General features: G+C 46.4%; 1 protein-coding gene across 1 annotated transcript; it reads left to right on the top strand.

Moving 5' to 3' along the window:
- Positions 1 to 1801: 1801 nt before the first annotated feature.
- rbpjl (recombination signal binding protein for immunoglobulin kappa J region-like) lies at positions 1802 to 20509 on the top strand (the record flags this gene model as incomplete). Its single annotated transcript, XM_061070044.1, has 11 exons — positions 1802 to 1896; positions 4489 to 4623; positions 5844 to 5914; positions 6112 to 6227; positions 7960 to 8137; positions 9024 to 9161; positions 11660 to 11772; positions 13549 to 13689; positions 17043 to 17198; positions 17548 to 17651; positions 20065 to 20509. Coding segments are annotated over 11 exons (1569 nt in total), but the record flags the coding sequence as incomplete, so codon positions are not given.
- Between the last annotated feature and the right edge of the window lie 826 nt (positions 20510 to 21335).

Raw genomic sequence — 21335 nt, 5'->3', positions numbered from 1 at the left:
GTGTGAAGTGTAATCCTGCTTGTTCTCCACTAGCGCCACCATCTGGACAAAGTTTTAGTTCATGCAACACTATCAGGATCCGCCTTCTTATGGGCAACGGTCCCACTGGACCACAAATGAGACCCCACTTCATCTGTAAAAGTGTGATTGACAGTCTGGAGTCAGAGAGACAGGTTGGAGTCAGAGAGACAGGATGGAGAGGGAGGAGGGGGGAGTCAGAGAGACAGGTTGGAGTCAGTGTGTGTCAGTTAGACAGGAGGTAGAGGGTGTGAGCAGTAAGACAGGTCTCAGTGGTGAAGAGGCTCCTGTAGGTGGTGAGACAGTGGGATGGAGTCAGTGATACAGCTGGTGGTGGGGGTGAGACAGGTGGTGGGACAGGGTGGTGGGGGTGAGACAGGTGGTGGGGGTGAGACAGTGTGGTGGGGGTGAGACAGTGAGCAGTTTGACTGACAGCTGGAGTCAGGTGAAGACACAGCACTTGTTGTTAGCGGCTAAAGATCAGAACCAGATGTGGACTCTGCTACTGTTTCACTGAGAGAGCCACAGTTTGACTTCCTGTCTGTCCACCTGTCTCACCCTCTCACTTCCTGTCTGTCCGCCTGTCTCACCCTCTCACCTCCTGTCTGTCTGCCCGTCTCACCCTCTCACTTCCTGTGTGCCACACACACTTCCTGCTGGATAGTGAGTCCCTGTGCCCACCTGGGGTCCGTCACTCACACACTGGGACCCTGGCTTAGATCCAACAGACCTCAGATCAATGTCTACATTCATCTGCCATGGCAGCAGCACTGCCACCTAGTGGCCACACTGTGCAGCACACCCACCTCAGACCAGGTCACAGTTTATTCCTCCTAACATAAGTCTTGACAATGAAATGGAAACACAGTCAGCGTCAGACAGACCCACAGACACATCACTATGGACTAGTCTGTCTGTCTGTCTGTCTGTCTGTCTGTCTGTCTGTCTGTCTGTCTGTCTGTCTGTCTGTCTGTCTGTCTGTCTGTCTGTCTGTCTGTCTGTCTGTCTGTCTGTCTGTCTCTCTGTCTGTCTGTCTCTCTCTCTGTCTCTTTCTCCCTGAGCAGCTCTGAGCTTCACCTCCAGTCAACCAGTGTGAACCCACTGCATTTCTCTCTCTCTCTCTCTCTCTCTCTCTCTCTCTCTCTCTCTCTCTCTCTCTCTCTCTCTCTCTCTCTCTCTCTCTCTCTCAGTTTTATCAACTCTATGAAATCTTTGTTTCATCATCTCACTTCATCCGAAATCAGAATTACACATAAATACAAAAATCTTAAAAACAAAAATATTTTCCAACAATGCAGCTGTAGCCAATGTGTTCGTCCAAATCTTAGTTTTTCATCATTTGTCATTTAAAAAAAGTTAATTTATACTAAACTTAAAGCTTTTGAGCTTATAACAACCTTGTACATAAAAATCTTTTCTGTGTCAATTACACCTGATTATTTCATCCAATGACCAATTCATTAATTAATCTTTACACATGAGAGAATATTGAAAACGCTGATCACACTTTCCCCTGAGGCAGATGTGACAGATGTTTTATAATCGAAGTATAATCCGTTCATCAAACACAGAGAAGCAGAAGATCATCAGAGTTCAGCAGCTGAAACTAAAGATCGATGAATTCTCTCAGCTCCTCAGTTCTAATTCAGATCATTATTATCTTCTACTCTTCAATTAAAGGTGGTTTAAATGACGCGTTAATTATTGAATTCATTTCATTATAACAGGTTTAGAATCTCCTCTTCCCTCGGACCCTCGGATGCTCCAGGCCGGATGTCCCCCTGCGGACCCGGACCCGGGACTCCCACTCACTCACCTGGGGCCGCTGCTGGCGGGACGCGACGCTCCGAGGACCGGGACCGGGAGCGGCTGGGACAGGTGAGACGATCCGTCCTCCGACACGTACAGTCCAGGTGTCCCGGGTCCGGAAGCTGAGATCAGGGTTCAGGGTTCAGGACTCAACTGGAACTGATCCCAGAGCTTCTTCAGAGCTTGGAGTCTGAGACCTGTCCTGTGTCCTCGACTCGGTGGAATGAGCCGCTGGAGGGATGGAGGGCAGCTATTCAAATACCAGGAGGAGGAAAGGATTTGAGGAGAGAGAGAGAGAGAGAGAGAGACCCCTCCCCCCCTCACCCTCCCTCTGAAACCTGAAGACGAGCTCCTGTGGCTTTCCAAGGTTTTCAAAAACTCAGAATCTCAAGGCGACTCATTTAAACGTTGGAGCCAAATCAGTCTCATAACTTAAAACAATAACCTACAATAATAGAGCGTTATCTTGTATCTTTCATTGCAGTGGCGGATCTAGGATTTATCTAAACCAGGGGCCATTAGGTGGCCACCATTTACACAGAAGGGCCAATTATGGAGGAACCATACCAGACTCCATCCTTCTTTACTCTTAGTTAGATGTGAACAGACACACACCAGTGGATATATATTGTAATGTATAGTTAGTAGACTAGTTTATTTAGAAAAATCGACTTCATGGGCCAATCAGGTTCCAGCTGGGCCCAGTGCCTCCTCGATTGTTCTTAGTTTGATTCAGTAAAAGTCACCACAGAGGAAAACTCACTGGAGGATTCACCTGGAGTCTTTTCCTGTTTGCAAACCAACAGAGGTGAAGTGAAGACCTGCTCCTGCACAACAAGCTCCTCAGCTGGTCCCTCAGAGTGAAGCAGTTGTCATGAATGAACTGTTGCGAACAAATCTGTTGTCGTTGTTGTGTCTTGCTGATACAAAGCTCTGGTTGGCAGTTCAATTATATTTTTAAAAATCCTTTCAATGGATCCTAACAACGCACATGACGAGTGTGAAGCTGATGAGATGATGAGATGATGAGATGATGAGACGAGCGGATCTGGAGAAACGTGAAGCAAAATCCGATGAAACAAACACACTCACGTCTGAATATAACAAATCCGTCTCTTCAACAGAGAGACGACGATGATGTCACAGGTTGTGGATGTGTCATGTGACCTTGTGACCTTCTGTCAGGTGACAGCAGATAGGTCTCAGGTGGACGCAGGTTTCTAACGACTCGTCCTAACAACGTGTCTCTCGGTGGAGTTGTGTTGCGCTGACGAACCTCACAATGATTGTAGTCATTAAAACTTTTCAACCTCTGGACGAGAGGACAAAGTTTCCCTGGAGGTGAGAGTGAATTCCTCACCTCCGTCCCCCCCCCCCCCAGGCTCTGTGTCCTCCGTGTGAAATACCAGAGGCTCTGAGATCCTGACACACTGACCTTTGACCTTTGGAGAGGGGAAGGTCTAATTTAGAATCCTTAGTGGCACCCTGGTGACTGACCACACACACACACACACACACATATACACACAGCCAGTGAAGTGTGACCCTGAACTGTGAACCGTGGAGACATGAACACTCACTCTCCAGTGTCCTCCTCTGAGGACGTGTACCAGTGCATTGAGGACGGAGATGATGTAGAACCAGAGGGACTCTAATTAGAAAGTGGTTTAACACGAATGTAAAGTTTAAGTTTAACGTTAAAGCAAAGGTTTGGTATAAAAGTAATATTACTTTAAATCTCTAGTGAAACAGACGTCAGATGTTTGATTCCTCACGTTAAAGTGTCCAATGAAAAAACAAAGCAACTGTCATAGATATTTTTTTGACGTTGACAATGTTGAAACCGTTGATGAGGAGAACTGATCACATTTTGGAGCAGATCCAGGAATCTTCTCTCACGTTCTTCAACACTTTCATTGACACGTTGACTTCAAGTTTCTTCAAGTCTCAATCTTGAGTCACACGCTGGAGTCCTTTCTGCTGTGGTTTCTTTCTGCCACCGCCCGTCACCACCTCTCTGTCTCTGCTGCCCTCCTCCTGCTCCGCTCCGGGTCAACAGTCTTCATTATGAGGAGCATTCCAGGCTCCGGGTCCGGCCCCTCATTACAGCGTGGCTGCAGAGGGAGCACGCAGCTGAGGTGACAGCTGACCCTGTGACTGCTCCGGCTCGCTCAGTCCTTCACCTGCTGCTCAGAGGATCACGTGAGAGCTGGTCACACACGGGCTGGATTCTAATCGTCCAAACACAGAGATTAATTCGCTCAAACTGAGGAATTAATGAGCAGGTTTCCCCAAAGACACACGCAGGAGGAGGAAATACCATAATGTGATGTCAGTTTGAAGCCAGTGTTTCTTTTATTTGATGGAAACACTTTGGTTCTGTTTTCCTGTCGCATGACAAGTAACGTATATACAGGTCAAATGTATATATGGGAATTATTTTAAGGCAAAGAGTAGAAACCTTCATGCTTTTAGAATTGAAGATAAACAAACTCCTGTGAAATGTATCTGAATGTGATTAAAACAGAAACTTGATTATAAATGATCCATTAAATATTAGCAGCAGGAGTCAACCGTGACCTTTGACCTTTATCCACTGAAATCTAGTCAGTTCATTCTTGAGTTGGTTCTCTGTGAGTCACAGTTTTCTCGTCCAATCAGGAGGCCGGACCCCGGGTTTCACGGCTGCCAGTCGGTGGGAACCATGAGGGAACCGGGGAGAGACGCCCACGCTGACCAGAGCGTGGTCATCCTGCACGCCAAGGTGGCTCAGAAGTCCTACGGCAACGAGAAAAGGTAGCAAACATAAAAAGCACGTACAACTCTGGTTACGTTCACACAAAAACGCTTTAGTTTTAAAACACATCCCTGTTACGACGTCTGTACCTGACGTCTATAATCTGGAGTTTTTAATCCCCTAAAACTGAGACGTGACGCAGACGCCCAGGTTCTCGTCCTGATTGGTTCTCATCAGTCACATGACTCGACGACCAGTGGTGAACACAAAGCGTCTCTAACACTTCCTGTCAGTAACACTTCCTGTCAGTAACACTTCCTGTCAGTAACACTTCCTGTCAGTAGCACTTCCTGTCAGTAACACTTCCTGTCAGTAACACTTCCTGTAACACTTCCTGTCAGTAACACTTCCTGTCAGTAACACTTCCTGTCAGTAACACTTCCTGTCAGTAACACTTCCTGTCAGTAGCACTTCCTGTCAGTAACACTTCCTGTCAGTAACACTTCCTGTAACACTTCCTGTCAGTAACACTTCCTGTCAGTAACACTTCCTGTCAGTAGCACTTCCTGTCAGTAACACTTTCTGTCAGTAGCACTTCCTGTCAGTAACACTTTCTGTAACACTTCCTGTCAGTAGCACTTCCTGTCAGTAACACTTTCTGTCAGTAACACTTCCTGTAACACTTCCTGTAACACTTCCTGTCAGTAACACTTCCTGTAACACTTCCTGTCAGTAACACTTCCTGTCAGTAACACTTCCTGTCAGTAGCACTTCCTGTCAGTAACACTTTCTGTCAGTAGCACTTCCTGTCAGTAACACTTTCTGTAACACTTCCTGTCAGTAACACTTCCTGTCAGTAACACTTCCTGTCAGTAACACTTTCTGTAACACTTCCTGTCAGTAACACTTCCTGTCAGTAACACTTTCTGTAACACTTCCTGTCAGTAACACTTCCTGTCAGTAACACTTTCTGTCAGTAACAGTTCCACCTCGTCGTCCCTTCTCTCACTCTTCACCATCACTGTTCCTACCTCAGAGGAGTTTCTGTTACTAAGCAACCAGCTGCAGAGGAGACAATCTTCTTCCTGTTTACACCACATGACCAGTGTACAGGAGTGGTCATGTGACAGGTGTTTAGCTATGGTTTTCGGGTGTGTGAGTGTGGACAGAGATTATTTCTGACACAGAGCTCTTCAAACCAGATCTGATTTACTGTGTCGATGTGAACATGATGAATCAGACAAGACAAAAGTTCACCAGAAACTTTTGAATTGTACAGGTTCTTCTGCCCTCCGCCCTGCGTTTACATCCGTGGTCGTGGATGGAAGGTCATGCAGGATCATCTGAAAGGTGAGGACACCAACGTTTAAGATTAAAACATCAGATGCAGCTCTGTCCTTATCGTTCTTTATTTGTCTTCTGTTCCTCCCTCCTCTTTCTCGTCCTCTTCATCCCTCTGCTGTCGTTTCTTCTTCCCTCCTCTTTCTCATCCTCTTCATCCCTCTGCTGTTGTTTCTTCTCCTCTCCTCTCTCTCCTTCTCCTGCAGCCGCTGGTTACGGAGACTCTGTGTATCGCATGTGTGGCTACATGTGTCTGGACAACTCCAGCCAGTCTCAGGCCGACACTTTCAAACTGGTCTTCGATGAGCAGCCAGACTCCACGGTTAGAGAGTGTGTGTGTCTGTGTGTCTGTGTGTGTGTTTGTGTGTGTGTATGTGTGTGTCTGTGTGTGTGTGTGTGTCACCAGTTTTCTGGAGGTTTGAACCTTTGTTCAAGGTAAATTCTCCTCCAGCAGCAGGAGATAAATGATGTGTGATGAAGTTGTAGTTTACTTAATGTTAAAAGTGGCTAAAGATCAATATTTACCTGATTTAAGGTGGAAAGTTGCATCTTGTTGCTTTAACAATCAAACATCACAAACTCCCTTCATGCTAAAGTCTGTTGTGCAGTTTCTTCGCCAAATGACTTCAAACGTCCTCATGTTTCGTGTAGAGACGAAGCATCAACTCATATTCTTACATCCACAACAACAGATATTCAAATCAATTTCTTTCTAAATCTATCAAGAAGCTCTGAGCTGCACTGGAGCTTCGTAGCTTTGATTGCTGCTCGGACCAGCAGCTGTGGGTGAGTGGCTGATGGGATGTGAAGACCTGGAGGGACAGACAGCTCGGTGTGATCGTCCACACGAGACAATCACCTCCTTCACAGCAGACACGACTGTTGACTCGACAAACAGTCGTGTCTGCTCCTGTAAACACATTGTTTGTCTCTCGCTGACGTCCTCACTGAGAGAGGAGAACCAGACTTCCTGTTTCTCTGTCCGCTCCAACTCACCAGGACACAACTAACACAGTGACATGAACAATATTCACACATATACGTCCATACTGATATGTTACGTTTTAAAATGCTTCACTTTTGTTTTGTTGACACCGGACGTCCACGAGACTTCAGGGTTTTCCAGCCTCCGGATCAGAGACTAAACGCCGCTGCTTCTCGTTTCAGTCTGAACAGAAACTGAGACTTTAGTAAACGATGACTCAGACGTTCTCTTCCTGATTGGTTCTCATCAGTCACATGACTCGATGACCAGCGGTGAACACAAAGCATCGCTAACACTTCCTGTCAGTAACACCATAGATATAAATAAAGACTAGATGTCTCGTCTGCGTTGCCGGCCAACGGAGTCGAACGTCCGCACATGGCGGCCATCTTGCCAGAGGTTGATCGCTCACTCATAACATTTTGTTGGTAGTGGTAAATAACCATAACTTGCTCAATTTTCAACAGATTTTAAACGGTTTGGTTTGTTATAAACGTCAGAGATGTAGATATGAGACTGCATAATTGTGTTATTTTCTAAAAAATTTAATTATTAATGCAGTGTCATAACTACATCTCTGACGGCAAGTTATGGTTATTTACCAATACCAACACAATGTTATGTGTGAGCGAGCTGCCCCCTAGCAAGATGGCCGCCCTGTGCGGACGTCCGGCTCCGTCGAATGAGACATCTAGTCTTTATATATATCTATGAGTAACACTTCCTGTCAGTAACAGTTCCACCTCCCTGTCAGTAACAGTTCCACTTCCTGTTTACATCACATGACCAGAGGACGTGAATGTGTTTTTTTGCAGGTGTGTTCGTGTGGATGCAGATTATTTCTGAAACGGAGCTAAAACACTTGTTGTCATTTTAAAATGATGTTTTCAGACTTTAATGTTGCAGTGTGAACGCAGCTAAAGATGGGCGACAAAGCAAATTTCCAAAAGTGAAGCCAAAACATCTGTATCGCCCCCTGGTGGCTGTCGGTCTGGACAGAGTGGAGACACGTTGTCCATCTTTATTCACAGTCACTTCCTCTGACACACTGACTCCTCTGTCTCTGCAGCAGATGTTTGCCTGCGCCAAGTCGCTGTTCATCTCTGATCAGGACAAGAGGAAACACTTCCGCCTCCTGCTGCGACTCTTCCTGGGCAACAGACAGGAAGTGGGTTCTTTCCAGAGCAGACTGATCAAAGTGATCTCCAAACCTTCACAGAAGAGACAGTCCATGAAGAACGTCGACCGTGAGTCACGTCTTTACATCTTCTCCACTTTTTATTCCTCCGCAGCCGGGACAGCAGGCGTCGGGTTTTCAGCTTGTTTCAAGTTTCTTCATATTTGACTCAGACAAGAGCAGCGTTTGTGTTTCACTTAGTTTGAACACAGCAGCAGGATGTCAGGTACGACTCATTCAAACAGGAACATGTGGGAACATCCAGGTGAGGGGCGGAGCCTGTAGGGCAGCAGGAGGCGGGACATGACGTTTAAACTCTGCTGTGGAAAGATCAGTGTTGTTGATTCCAGCTCCTCCACACGGCGTCGGCCTCATCACCAGAAGATCTGGAATCTCCTCGTGTTTCCAAGTGGATGTCTTTGTCTTCTTGATAGATTTGAACATCTGATAGTAAAACAGCTTCATTGAGTTGATCTTTGAAAACTTCTTGTAGTTCAAAAACACAGTTTTTTTTATTCTGTTTCTGTGAGAAAACATCTTTCAGTGATTTCAAACATCCTGCTCAGACAACACTGATCCCAGGTTCAGCTGAACGATTGATAGCCGGTAGTGTCGGGTCACTGCAGGTCACAGGGTCAAAACCTACACACACACACACACACACACACACACACACACACACACACACACACACACACACTCACCCTCACACACACACTCTAAAAAGAGGCATCATCTTGACAGCTGACTCTGCAGATCAGGTGACGTCCGGTTGCTCAGGTTTCTGTGTGAGAACGAATCCTTATCGGGCTTTGAACCTGTGTGAGCGTCAAATATTACAAATGCCTCCAATGAAAAGCTTAAATGAAGAGCTTGTACTGTGTTGTACAGTGTGTGTGTGTGTGTGTGTGTTCAGAATCAGTGTGGGTCTCACTCTGTCTCTGTGTGTGTTTCAGTGTGTATCTCCTCGTGCTCCAGAGTTGCTTTGTTCAACCGCCTGCGCTCCCAGACGGTCAGCACTCGGTACCTCTCAGTGGACAGAGGAGCTTTTGTAGCCAGCGCCAGACAGTGGACGGCCTTCACCATCACCATGGGTAAATCTGAGTGTGTGTGTGAGTGTATGTTCACACACTGACTGATGCCTTGTGTACTGTACAGGTCACATTGTGGTCACTGTTTGACTTTAAATCAAAAACAGAGGCTCAGAAGAGAATCCAGAAATCCACTTCCTCTAAGTGTGACCGGGCCGGACGCAGATCCTGTGGGACGTTAATACCAGTGGCGCCGCCAGGATCATATGTTACTGTACGAGCATGAACTGTGGGGGTGTACCTCAGTCTGTATGTGCACACATCGCCTACTCAGCATGAGAACGTGCACGGAATATAGACTCTGTTCAAGTGTGACACTGGTATCAATCTGGTTCCCTCCAGTATCAGTCTGGTTTCCTCCAGTATCAGACTGGTTCCCTCAAGTATCAGACTGGTTCCTTCCAGTATCAGACTGGTTCAGACTGGTTTCCTCCAGGAACAGACTGGTTTCCTCCAGTATCAGTCTGGTTCCCTCCAGTATCCGACTGGTTCACTCCAGTATCAGACTAGTTTCGACCAGTATCCGTCTGGTTCCTTCCAGTATCAGACTGGTTCTCTCCAGTATCAGTCTGGTTCTCTCCAGTATCAGTCTGGTTCTCTCCAGTATCCGACTGGTTCTCTCCAGTATCCGACTGATTCCCTCCAGTATCAGACTGGTTTCCTCCAGTATCAGACTGGTTCCCTCCAGTATCAGACTGGTTCCCTCCAGTATCAGTCTGGTTCTCTCCAGTATCAGACTGGTTCCCTCCAGTATCAGTCTGGTTCTCTCCATTATCAGACTGGTTCCCTCCAGTATCAGTCTGGTTCTCTCCAGTAACAGACTGGTTCCCTCCAGTATCAGTCTAGTTCTCTCCAGTATCAGAATGGTTCCCTCCAGTATCAGTCTGGTCCCCTCCAGTATCAGACTGGTTCAGACTGGTTCCCTCCAGTATCAGACTGGTTCCCTCCAGTATCAGACTGGTTCCCTCCAGGATCAGTCTGGTTCCCTCCAGTATCAGACTGGTTTCCTCCAGTATCAGTCTGGTTTCCTCCAGTATCAGACTGGTTCCCTCCAGTATCAGTCTGGTTCCCTCCAGTATCAGACTGGTTCCCTCCAGTATCCAACTGGTTTCCTCCAGTATCAGACTGGTTCCCTCCAGTATCAGACTGGTTCAGACAGGTTCCCTCCAGTATCAGACTGGTTCCCTCCAGGATCAGTCTGGTTCCCTCCAGTATCAGACTGGTTTCCTCCAGTATCAGTCTGGTTTCCTCCAGTATCAGACTGGTTCCCTCCAGTATCAGACTGGTTTCCTCCGGTATCAGTCTGGTTTCCTCCAGTATCAGACTGGTTCCCTCCAGTATCAGACTGGTTCCCTGCAGTATCGGACAGGTTCCCTCCAGTATCAGACTGGTTTCCTCCAGTATCAGTCTAGTTCCCTCCAGTATCAGACTGGTTCCCTCCAGTATCAGTCTGGTTCCCTCCAGTATCAGTCTGGTTCCCTCCAGTATCAGACTGGTTCCCTCCAGTATCAGACTGGTTCCCTCCAGTATCAGTCTGGTCCCCTCCAGTATCAGACTGGTTTCCTCCGGTATCAGTCTGGTTTCCTCCAGTATCAGACTGGTTCCCTCCAGTATCAGACTGGTTCCCTGCAGTATCAGACTGGTTCCCTCCAGTATCAGTCTGGTTCCCTCCAGTATCAGTCTGGTTCCCTCCAGTATCAGACTGGTTCCCTCCAGTATCCAACTGGTTTCCTCCAGTATCAGTCTGGTTCCCTCAAGTATCAGACTGGTTCCCTCCAGTACCAGACTGGTTCCCTCCAGTATCAGACTGGTTCCCTCCAGTATCAGACTGGTTCCCTCCAGTATCAGTCTGGTCCCCTCCAGTATCAGACTGGTTTCCTCCGGTATCAGTCTGGTTTCCTCCAGTATCAGACTGGTTCCCTCCAGTATCAGACTGGTTCCCTGCAGTATCAGACTGGTTCCCTCCAGTATCAGTCTGGTTCCCTCCAGTATCAGTCTGGTTCCCTCCAGTATCAGACTGGTTCCCTCCAGTATCCAACTGGTTTCCTCCAGTATCAGTCTGGTTCCCTCAAGTATCAGACTGGTTCCCTCCAGTACCAGACTGGTTCCCTCCAGTACCAGACTGGTTCCCTCCAGTATCAGTCTGGTTCCCTCCATTCGGCCACCCTGCATAAATACAGTCAGTGTGCGAGCGAGTTATTCACCAGTGGAAAGACGGTCCAAAGATCTGCTGGGAGGTTATTTATTTAACACAGTGCACGGACCTCCCACCACCAAAACCTAAACCTCAGTCCTTCACCCCAACACACACAGACACACACACACACACACACACACACACACACACACACACACACAGGCACTCAAAAGATGAATCTGTGTTGCAGTGAAAGTTAAATATAGTATCCGTTAATGTACATTTCAAATGAATATTCATGTGTGGGTTTGTGTGTGTGTGTGTGTGTGTGTGTGTGTGTGTGTGTGTGTGTCTGTGTGTGTAGTGGAGGACCAAAGTGCTGACCAAGGGGACTTTGTGCTGAGCGAAGGCTTCATCTGTTACGGCGCTGTGATCCAGTTAGTGTGCACGGAGTCTGGAGTCGCACTGCCACCGATGGTAACACACAAACACGCACACACACACACACACACACACTCATGTGTACTGACCATATAAAGATGGACGACATGACAGCTCCCAAAAGAGAAGCCAACGCCCCCTGGTGGCCGATCATTAACCCTCTCTCCATGTTAGCAGATGGGACATGAACCAAACTAAAAAGTCAAAGTAGACGTTAAATAAATTCTCCAGTAACTCCAGGTTGAAGGTGTTGTTTATAACCACAGGAGAGAGAGAGAGAGAGAGAGAGAGAGAGAGAGAGAGAGAGAGAGAGAGAGAGAGAGAGAGAGAGAGAGAGAGAGAGAGAAGCTGATCATATCATGTTTAAATGTTTAAACCACAGATTGTAGCGGTTCAATCAGCTCCTGATTACCTCGTGTGTCTCACAGACGTGTGCGTGTGCAGGTGTCACATGATCTTCTGATCCCTAACACGCTGAGATGTTCCTCCCTTCGAGCACTTTGAGTTAAACGGAGAGGAAGCGCTGAGCAGACACTTTCTCAGCCTCTCCACTGCTGTGATAACAACCTGAGCTCACTGCACCTCTGGATGTTTTCACACTCGAGTCCTGTCGCTGCTTCGGTTTGTTTGAAGACCTGGAGCGTGGCGAGCGGCTTGGTTGTGGTCGACCTTCAGGGACCGAGGAGGTGGAGGCAGACACGCAGATGAAAACGTTCAGCTGCATCAGCAGCCGTGAAGAGAACAAAGTGCTTAATGTTCTGTGTGTGGTGCACGTTAGCGTGTGATGGAGCTCGAGGTCAGAAGATACCAGAGGACTTCCCCTGTGCAGCCTTCAGGCCTGAACAGACCCCCTGCTGGGCAGTCAGAGCTTTGTAAATCTCAGTCTGCAGTGAGAGAGCGTTGTCAGCAGGTCGCTCTCAGCTCGGCTTCATCTGCCTCCTGAACAGAGATGAACCAGATCGACTGTTTCCAGACGTCAGACTGACTCTTGGTCCTAAACAACTTCTCTTCTTCTGTATGCAAAGTGCAGGCTTGGATTACTTTGAAATATAATACATTTGAGTCATTATAACATATAAAAAAAAGAGATGTAATCTTATTTAATCCTGCACTGAAGTCCGGATATGTTCCTGACATGTTCCTCACATGTTCCTCACATGTTCCTCACATGTTCCTCACATGTTCCTGACATGTTCCTCACATGTTCCTGACATGTTCCTGACATGTTCCTGACATGTTCCTCACATGTTCCTCACATGTTCCTGACATGTTCCTCACATGTTCCTGACATGTTCCTGACATGTTCCTCACATGTTCCTGACATGTTCCTGACATGTTCCTCACATGTTCTGCAGGTTCTATGTGAGAACAAATGTCAGAGTCAGTGTGTCTGGTAAAACGTGTGTAACATGTCAGAGTCCATGTGAGGAACCAGCAGGACGATGTGTGGAAGCTTCCCAGTGAGCGAGTGGACGTGTGGACGAGGTTTCTAACACGTGACGTGAAACCTGAAGAACACAAAGATCTCAGGATGAAGAAGAGGAACCGGACACGTAGAAGACGAAGACGTCAACTTGGAAACACGTTGTACACTTGACACGACCACATTTAAGTGAATAAGCAGCGTTCCGGTTAAGTGTGACTCAACAAAGTTTTTTTGAGGATACAGAAAATTAGCAACAAACTCTCAATACAGTTATCATGAGAAACAAATCTTTTTAATATGAAACCATAAATATGTTAATTAAATGTGTTTAAGTTGTAAATCATGTTATCGTTGTTTCTCTTCACCGTCTTGTTAACTGCCACCAGGTGATTCGTAAGGTCAACAAGCAGCAGGCCATCCTGGACGTGGACGAGCCGGTTTCTCAGCTTCACAAGTGCTGCTTCCAGTTCAGAGATGATCCTCAAGCCTTCCTGTGTCTCTCCAACGACAGCATCATCCAGCACCTGGTGGGACTCCACCCTTCATCTCCATCCTTCATCTCCACCCTTCATCTCCATCCTTCATCTCCATCCTTCATCTTCATCCTTCATCTATCCTTCATCTCCACCCTTCATCTCCATCCTTCATCTCCATCCTTCATCTCCATGCTTCATCTCCATGCTTCATCTCCATGCTTCATCTCCACCCTTCATCTCTGTCTTCATCTCCATGCTTCATCTCCATCCTTCATCTCCACCCTTCATCTCCGTCCTTCATCTCCATCCTTCATCTCCATCCTTCATCTCCATGCTTCATCTCCATCCTTCATCTCTGTCCTACATCTCCATCCTTCATCTCCATCCTTCATCTCCCTCCTTCATCTCCATCCTTCATCTCTGTCCTTCATCTCCATCCTTCATCTCCATCCTTCATCTCCATGCTTCATCTCCATCCTTCATCTCTGTCTTCATCTCCATGCTTCATCTCCATCCTTCATCTCCACCCTTCATCTCCGTCCTTCATCTCCATCCTTCATCTCCATCCTTCACGTCCATGCTTCATCTCCACCCTTCATCTCTGTCTTCATCTCCATGCTTCATCTCCATGCTTCATCTCCATCCTTCATCTCCATGCTTCATCTCCACCCTTCATCTCTGTCTTCATCTCCATGCTTCATCTCCATCCTTCATCTCCATCCTTCATCTACATGCTTCATCTCCATCATTCATCTCCATGCTTCATCTTCATCCTTCATCTCCATCCTTCATCTCTGTCCTTCATCTCCATCCTTCATCTCCATCCTTCATCTCTGTCCTTCATCTCCATCCTTCATCTCCATCCTTCATCTCTGTCCTTCATCTCCATCCTTCATCTCCATGCTTCATCTCCATGCTTCATCTCCATCCTTCATCTCCATCCTTCATCTCCATGCTTCATCTCCATGCTTCATCTCCATGCTTCATCTCCATGCTTCATCTCCACCCTTCATCTCTGTCTTCATCTCCATCCTTCATCTCTGTCTTCATCTCCATCCTTCATCTTCATCCTTCATCTCCATGCTTCATCTCCATCCTTCATCTCCATCCTTCATCTCCACCCTTCATATCTGTCTTCATCTCCATCCTTCATCTCCATGCTTCATCTCCACCCTTCATCTCTGTCTTCATCTCCATCCTTCATCTCCATCCTTCATCTCCATCCTTCATCTCCACCCTTCATCTCCACCCTTCTTCTCCATCCTTCATCTCCATCCCTCTTCTCCATCATTCTTCTCCCTCCTTCATCTCCCTCCTTCATCTCCATCCTTTATCTCCATCCTTCATCTCCCTTCTTCATCTCCATCTTTCATCTCCATCCTTCATCTCCATCCTTCGTCTCCATCTTTCTTCTCCATCATTCTTCTCCATCCTTCATCTCTATCCTTCATCTCCATCCTTAATCTCCATCCTTCATCTCCACCCTTCATCTCCACCCTTCTTCTCCATCCTTCATCTCCATCCTTCATCTCCATCCTTCATCTCCACCCTTCATATCTGTCTTCATCTCCATCCTTCATCTCCATGCTTCATCTCCACCCTTCATCTCTGTCTTCATCTCCATCCTTCATCTCCATCCTTCATCTCCATCCTTCATCTCCACCCTTCATCTCCACCCTTCTTCTCCATCCTTCATCTCCATCCCTCTTCTCCATCATTCTTCTCCCTCCTTCATCTCCCTCCTTCATCTCCATCCTTTATCTCCATCCTTCATCTCCCTTCTTCATCTCCATCTTTCATCTCCATCCTTCATCTCCATCCTTCGTCTCCATCTTTCTTCTCCATCATTCTTCTCCATCCTTCATCTCTATCCTTCATCTCCATCCTTAATCTCCATCCTTTATTTCCATCCTTCATTCATCTCCCTTCTTCATCTCCATCTTTCATCTCCATCCTTAATCTCCATCCTTCATCTCCATCCTTCATCTCCATCCTTTATTTCCATCCTTCATTCATCTCCCTTCTTCATCTCCATCTTTCATCTCCATCCTTCATCTCCATCCTTCATCTCCATCCTTCATCTCCATCCTTCATCTCCATCCTTCTCTGGCTTCATTCCTCCTCCCTCCTTCATCTCCGTTCTTCTCTGGCTTCATTCCTCCCCCCTCCTTCATCTCCATCCTTCATCTCCATCCTTCATCTCCATCCTTCTCTGGCTTCATTCCTCCTCCCTCCTTCATCTCCGTTCTTCTCTGGCTTCATTCCTCCTCCCTCCTTCATCTCCATCCTTCATCTCCATCCTTCATCTCCATCCTTCATCTCCATCCTTCTCTGGCTTCATTCCTCCTCCCTCCTTCATCTCCATCCTTCATCTCCATCCTTCATCTCCATCCTTCTCTGGCTTCATTCCTCCTCCCTCCTTCATCTCCGTTCTTCTCTGGCTTCATTCCTCCTCCCTCCTTCATCTCCATCCTTCATCTCCATCCTTCATCTCCATCCTTCATCTCCATCCTTCATTTCCATCCTTCATCTCCATCCTTCATCTCCATCCTTCATCTCCATCCTTCTCTGGCTTCATTCCTCCTCCCTCCTTCATCTCCATCCTTCACTGGCTTCATTCCTCCTCCCTCCTTCATCTATATCCTTCTCTGGCTTCATTCCTCCGCCCTCCTTCATCTCCATCCTTCTCTGGCTTCATTCCTCCTCCCTCCTTCATCTCTATCCTTCTCTGGTTTCATTCCTCCTCCCTCCTTCATCTCTATCCTTCTCTGGCTTCATTCCTCCTCCCTCCTTCATCTCCATCCTTCTCTGGCTTCATTCCTCCTCCCTCCTTCATCTCTATCCTTCTCTGGTTTCATTCCTCCTCCCTCCTTCATCTCTGTCCTTCTCTGGCTTCATTCCTCTTCCCTCCTTCTTTTCTATCCTTCTCTGGCTTCATTCCTCCTCCCTCCTTCATCTCTATCCTTCTCTGGCTTCATTCCTCTTCCCTCCTTCTTTTCCATCCTTCTCTGGCTTCATTCCTCCTCCCTCCTTCATCTATATCCTTCTCTGTCTTCTTTCCTCCTCCCTCCTTCATCTCTATCCTTCTCTGGCTTCATTCCTCCTCCCTCCTTCATCTATATCCCTCTCTGTCTTCTTTCCTCCTCCCTCCTTCATCTCCATCCTTCTCTGGCTTCATTCCTCCTCCCTCCTTCATCTCTATCCTTCTCTGGCTTCATTCCTCCTCCCTCCTTCATCTCCATCCTTCTCTGGCTTCATTCTTCCTCCCTCCTTCATCTCCAACCTTCTCTGGCTTCATTCCTCCTCCCTCCTTCATCTCCAACCTTCTCTGGCTTCATTCCTCCTCCCTCCTTCATCTCCATCCTTCTCTGGCTTCATTCCTCCATCCCTCCTTCTCTCTCCAGGCCCCCTCCAGCCCCAGAGACCCCAGCAGAGTGGTGCTGAACGACGGATCCTGTTGGACCATCATCGGAGTGGAGATGGTGGAATTCACCTTCAACGAGGGTCTGGCCTGTGTCCAGACGCCAGTCAGTCCCTTTCCTGTTATCATAGGGCTGGAGGTGAGTCCGATCACACACACACACACACACATACACACACACGTACACACACACACACGTACAAACACACACGTACACACACACTGAGAGTCAGTCTGGCCGAGTTTTAACTGCAACTAAAACCAAATAAAGTGATTTCAGATGATGAATGGTGAATTCTCTGATCAATATCTTTATATTGTTATTTTCAGAGAGATCTTAGAGAGTTATTTTTTACACACACACACACACACACACACACACACACACACACACACACACACACACACACACACACACACACACACACACACACATCAATTCTGTGGACATTAATAAACTGTCTCTCAGCTGTTTCCTGTTCCTCCAGGTGAACGGAGGAGGACACGTGGCCATGCTGGAACTCCTCGGGGAAAACTTCAGTCCTCATCTCAAAGTCTGGTTTGGAAACAGTGAAGCTGAAACAATGTTCAAGTGAGTTCAGGAGGAAACAGAACAAGACATGAAGAGAATAGATCAGCTGGATTCTGTCTTAAGATTTCATAAGTTATTTAATATTGACGAGCTCCAGTCATTTATACATTTTTATTGATGAGCTGTTTCCTGATCGTCTTTAACAGCAGGTGGAACGTCGGAGGAGGAATCCTTTATTTGTTTATTCTCCACATCTTATCAGTGTTATTCTTCAGATTAATCTTGTTAATAATATTGTTGGTTTTCAGGTTTGTTTCAATCATCGTTAGTTTAATTCTGATTCACACCAGTCGCTCTCCTGCAGCTTCTCCACAGAGGATCCAAGTCTGGAGAGCAACTGCTCATAAAATCTGCCCTAAATATTAATTCTAGCTCGTACAGACTCAATGTTATAACATAACCAGGTTTGAACCCAAATTACATTTCATCTGACCCAGATTCCAAAAGCAGATATTTAGCTTCTTGTTGAGGAATTTCAATAAATCACAACAGACCCGTTTTCAATGAGAAAAACTCAACGACGGGAGAAACTGAAACAAACAAGCTTTTGAGTTTTGCTTGACAAAATATTTGGATTTTTAAATCAATGCATCTTCTTTAATCACTTTTCATATCTTCATTCTGTTTCTAAGAGGGGTTTTTTGCTGACTTAAGGTAAAAAACTGTTCACTCAACAAGTTCTAATATTCCAACATTGATTCACACATTCAGGGAATTTGTTGAACCGGCCTTTTTACCGGTTTTGGTTCATTTTGAGAAACCAACCTGCACCCGAGCAGCTTGAAGGAGTTAACGTTAAACTCATCTCTGAGAGAAGCTTCTCTGACTCCTGAGGCGTCTCCTCACAGACTCTCACATCCAAACAGCTCCTCTGACGTCAGACTCCTCCTCAGATGCCACAGCTGAGGTGCTGAGGCATCAGGCTCTCTGGTGGATCCCCCCCCCGGTGAATCCCCCCCCAGGCAGCAGCCGCTGGGCAGCGTGCAGCGGAGCCGTGTTTGTCTAACAGTCGACCACACTGAGCTGTTTGTACGAGGCTGCAGCCAATTAGGAACCCGATCCCTGGCTGCCGTGCGAGTGGGACGTGTGTGAATGAAACACCTCATGAGAGTGCGTTCAGAATATCTGCTGCTCGCTAGCATTTCATATCAGATCGTGTTTACTCTGTCACGTAATCATATAATCATATAATCATATAATCATCTACACATGGAAAGGTTCCTGTGCAGTTTGCTCAGTGGTTTCTATATTATATTTTCCTCTGTCTTCTTCTTTTACTCTAATTTGTTTTTGAAAAGTGCTGAATAGATGAAGTTTGCATGTTTTGTTTTCTTAATTTGAAACCTGCGTTATCTCGTTTGCGACCACTTGGGGGCAGCACAGAAAGTCGTCAATGCAACAATACATAATATGGATTGTGTTGCATATTCAGATGCAGATAAAACCACGTTGGTGATGAGTCTAGTTCCTGTGTTCTCTCTGTATTATCTCGGTGTTTGGTCTCCACCACCACCCCCCACCCCCCCTCATGGAGACATCAAACTCTTGAGCTTCTCGACGCTTCACTGCAGCTTTCACAGCTTTTCACAGCTTCTCCTGTGGAAACAGCTGCTGCAGCACGAGAGGCTGAATCACAACCGTAAATCTGAGCTGAGGCATAATTATATAATTATTCATTTGATTTACAACTCGAGTTAAAGCTGCACAGAATGAAGTTAAACTCAGAGCGGAGCAACAGAGACATGTGGTGTAGCTGCAGTAAGAAGCAGAGAGGTTTATGTTTCATGATGTTTTCACCTCTCATTGGAAATCTGTTGATAATATTCACATTTAATACTTGACACTTTAAGTTTTATTAAACCATTAAAGGGAATTTCATTGCAAGTTTTGCTCAATTAGTCTTTTTCCTATGAATTTAGATTATCAAACATATTTAAAAACTTCTATTAAAAGAAACTTCATAAATAGAATCAAAAATTAAAGTTTATTAATGTGTGATTGTATCATAAACTGCAAGTATAGATAGATAGAGTATAGATATGTCCCCACTTCAAAAATTAACAGCATCTTATACTTGAAGTGTAAAGAACTTTTAGAAAAAAATGTAAAGTGCACTTAGTTTTGTTAGTTTGGTCCATGTCCCATCAGCTGACGTGGAGGAGGTAGGGCAGGGGGGGGGGGGTGAGCTGTACTGCTGCCGGCCACCAGGGGGCGCTCCAGGTGTTAAGGCTTCACTTGTGGGAGCCCGTGTTCGTCTGCAGTCATCGACGTGTTTGTATGTGTACAGGTTGTGACTGTGACCTCTGACCTCTAGAATCAGGACTCAGAGGATCCTCAGACTCAGAGGATGAAGATCTCACTTCTTCACTCTGACCCTTGACCTCCCTTCTCTCTCTGCCTTGCTTCTCTGCAGGTCGCCCAAGTCTCTGCTGTGCGTCGTCCCTGACGTCTCTGTCTTCAGCGACGGGTGGCGCTCTCTGCGGCGCGTCCTCACCGTCCCGCTGGCCCTCATCCGATTGGACGGCCTGATTTATCGCACCTCTTTCAGTTTCACCTACACCCCCGAGCTCCAGCCACCCTCGTCTGTCCGAGGAGGAGGTGGAGGAGGAGGTGGAGGAGGAGGAGGAGGGAGGAGAGACGGAGGCAGTGACGAGGGACAGGAGGACGACGTCCTGCTGGAGACGATCCACCAGGAGTTCACCAGAGCCAACTTCCACCTCTTCATGCAGAGCTGACAGCAGGAACCTGAAGACTTTCATCTCAGATCAAAGAACCCGAGCAAAGTTTCACTCAACTTCCTCTTTGTCCCGTTCCAGTTTCAATCTGAGTATTTATCAGAATCTGTGAGAATCATCTGACCACACCACAAATATAGAATATATGACACAGTGATATCAGTCAACGTTAAATCTAAATCATTCCATCAAATTATTGAGCTTATTTATAGATTCAGTTTGTAACTTTACTGCATTAAATGTTTATTTCAGACGTCGGACTTCTGTCGTGCCTGAACATTTTAAATGTGAAGCTGCTTTATTCAGAGTTTTCAAGTTTAACTGCTTACATTTACAAACGTGATTTCCTCTGTTTCTCTTTTAAATCCAGACTAAAACTGTCTCATGCCCCAAAAACTGGCTTTTCTTTATATCACAGTTTCACATCCAGACTCGTGAGATATATGTTCAGCACATTAAAAAGATATTTCCTGGTATTAAGCCAGAATGAGACTCGTGTTCAGAGCAGCAGGAGAAACACCAGCTCAGTTCAGACGTTTGTTTCGTGACATCACTGTGACCTTTGACCTCCAAATTCTCCTCATTTCATCTTTGTACTAAAGTTAAAGAAATTCTCAGATGTTGATCCTGAGACGACGTATTCGCAAACAACCTGGAAACACAACGGTTTAAAAACAACAACAGGGACGAGGTTTTAATGATTGTTATCATTGTGCCACAGGTTCAGGGTCAGTGTGAGAGGATGAAATGAACTGAGAGTGAGATGTGACCGGTCAGAAAGAAAACTGAACTAAAGACAGAGAGCGGGTGGAAGTCGAATTAATGAACTGAGAGTGTTGTGTTCATAGAGAAAACAGCAGTGAAACAGCATCTGCTTTCACATGGAAGCTTGTGTGTGTGTGTGTGTGTGTGTGTGTCTGTGCGTGTGTGCTATACATTACAGATTACA

Source organism: Limanda limanda, chromosome 4 (genome assembly GCF_963576545.1).
Source record: "Limanda limanda chromosome 4, fLimLim1.1, whole genome shotgun sequence".
Taxonomy (NCBI): domain Eukaryota; kingdom Metazoa; phylum Chordata; class Actinopteri; order Pleuronectiformes; family Pleuronectidae; genus Limanda; species Limanda limanda.
This window is presented reverse-complemented; position numbering and strand designations above follow the sequence as displayed.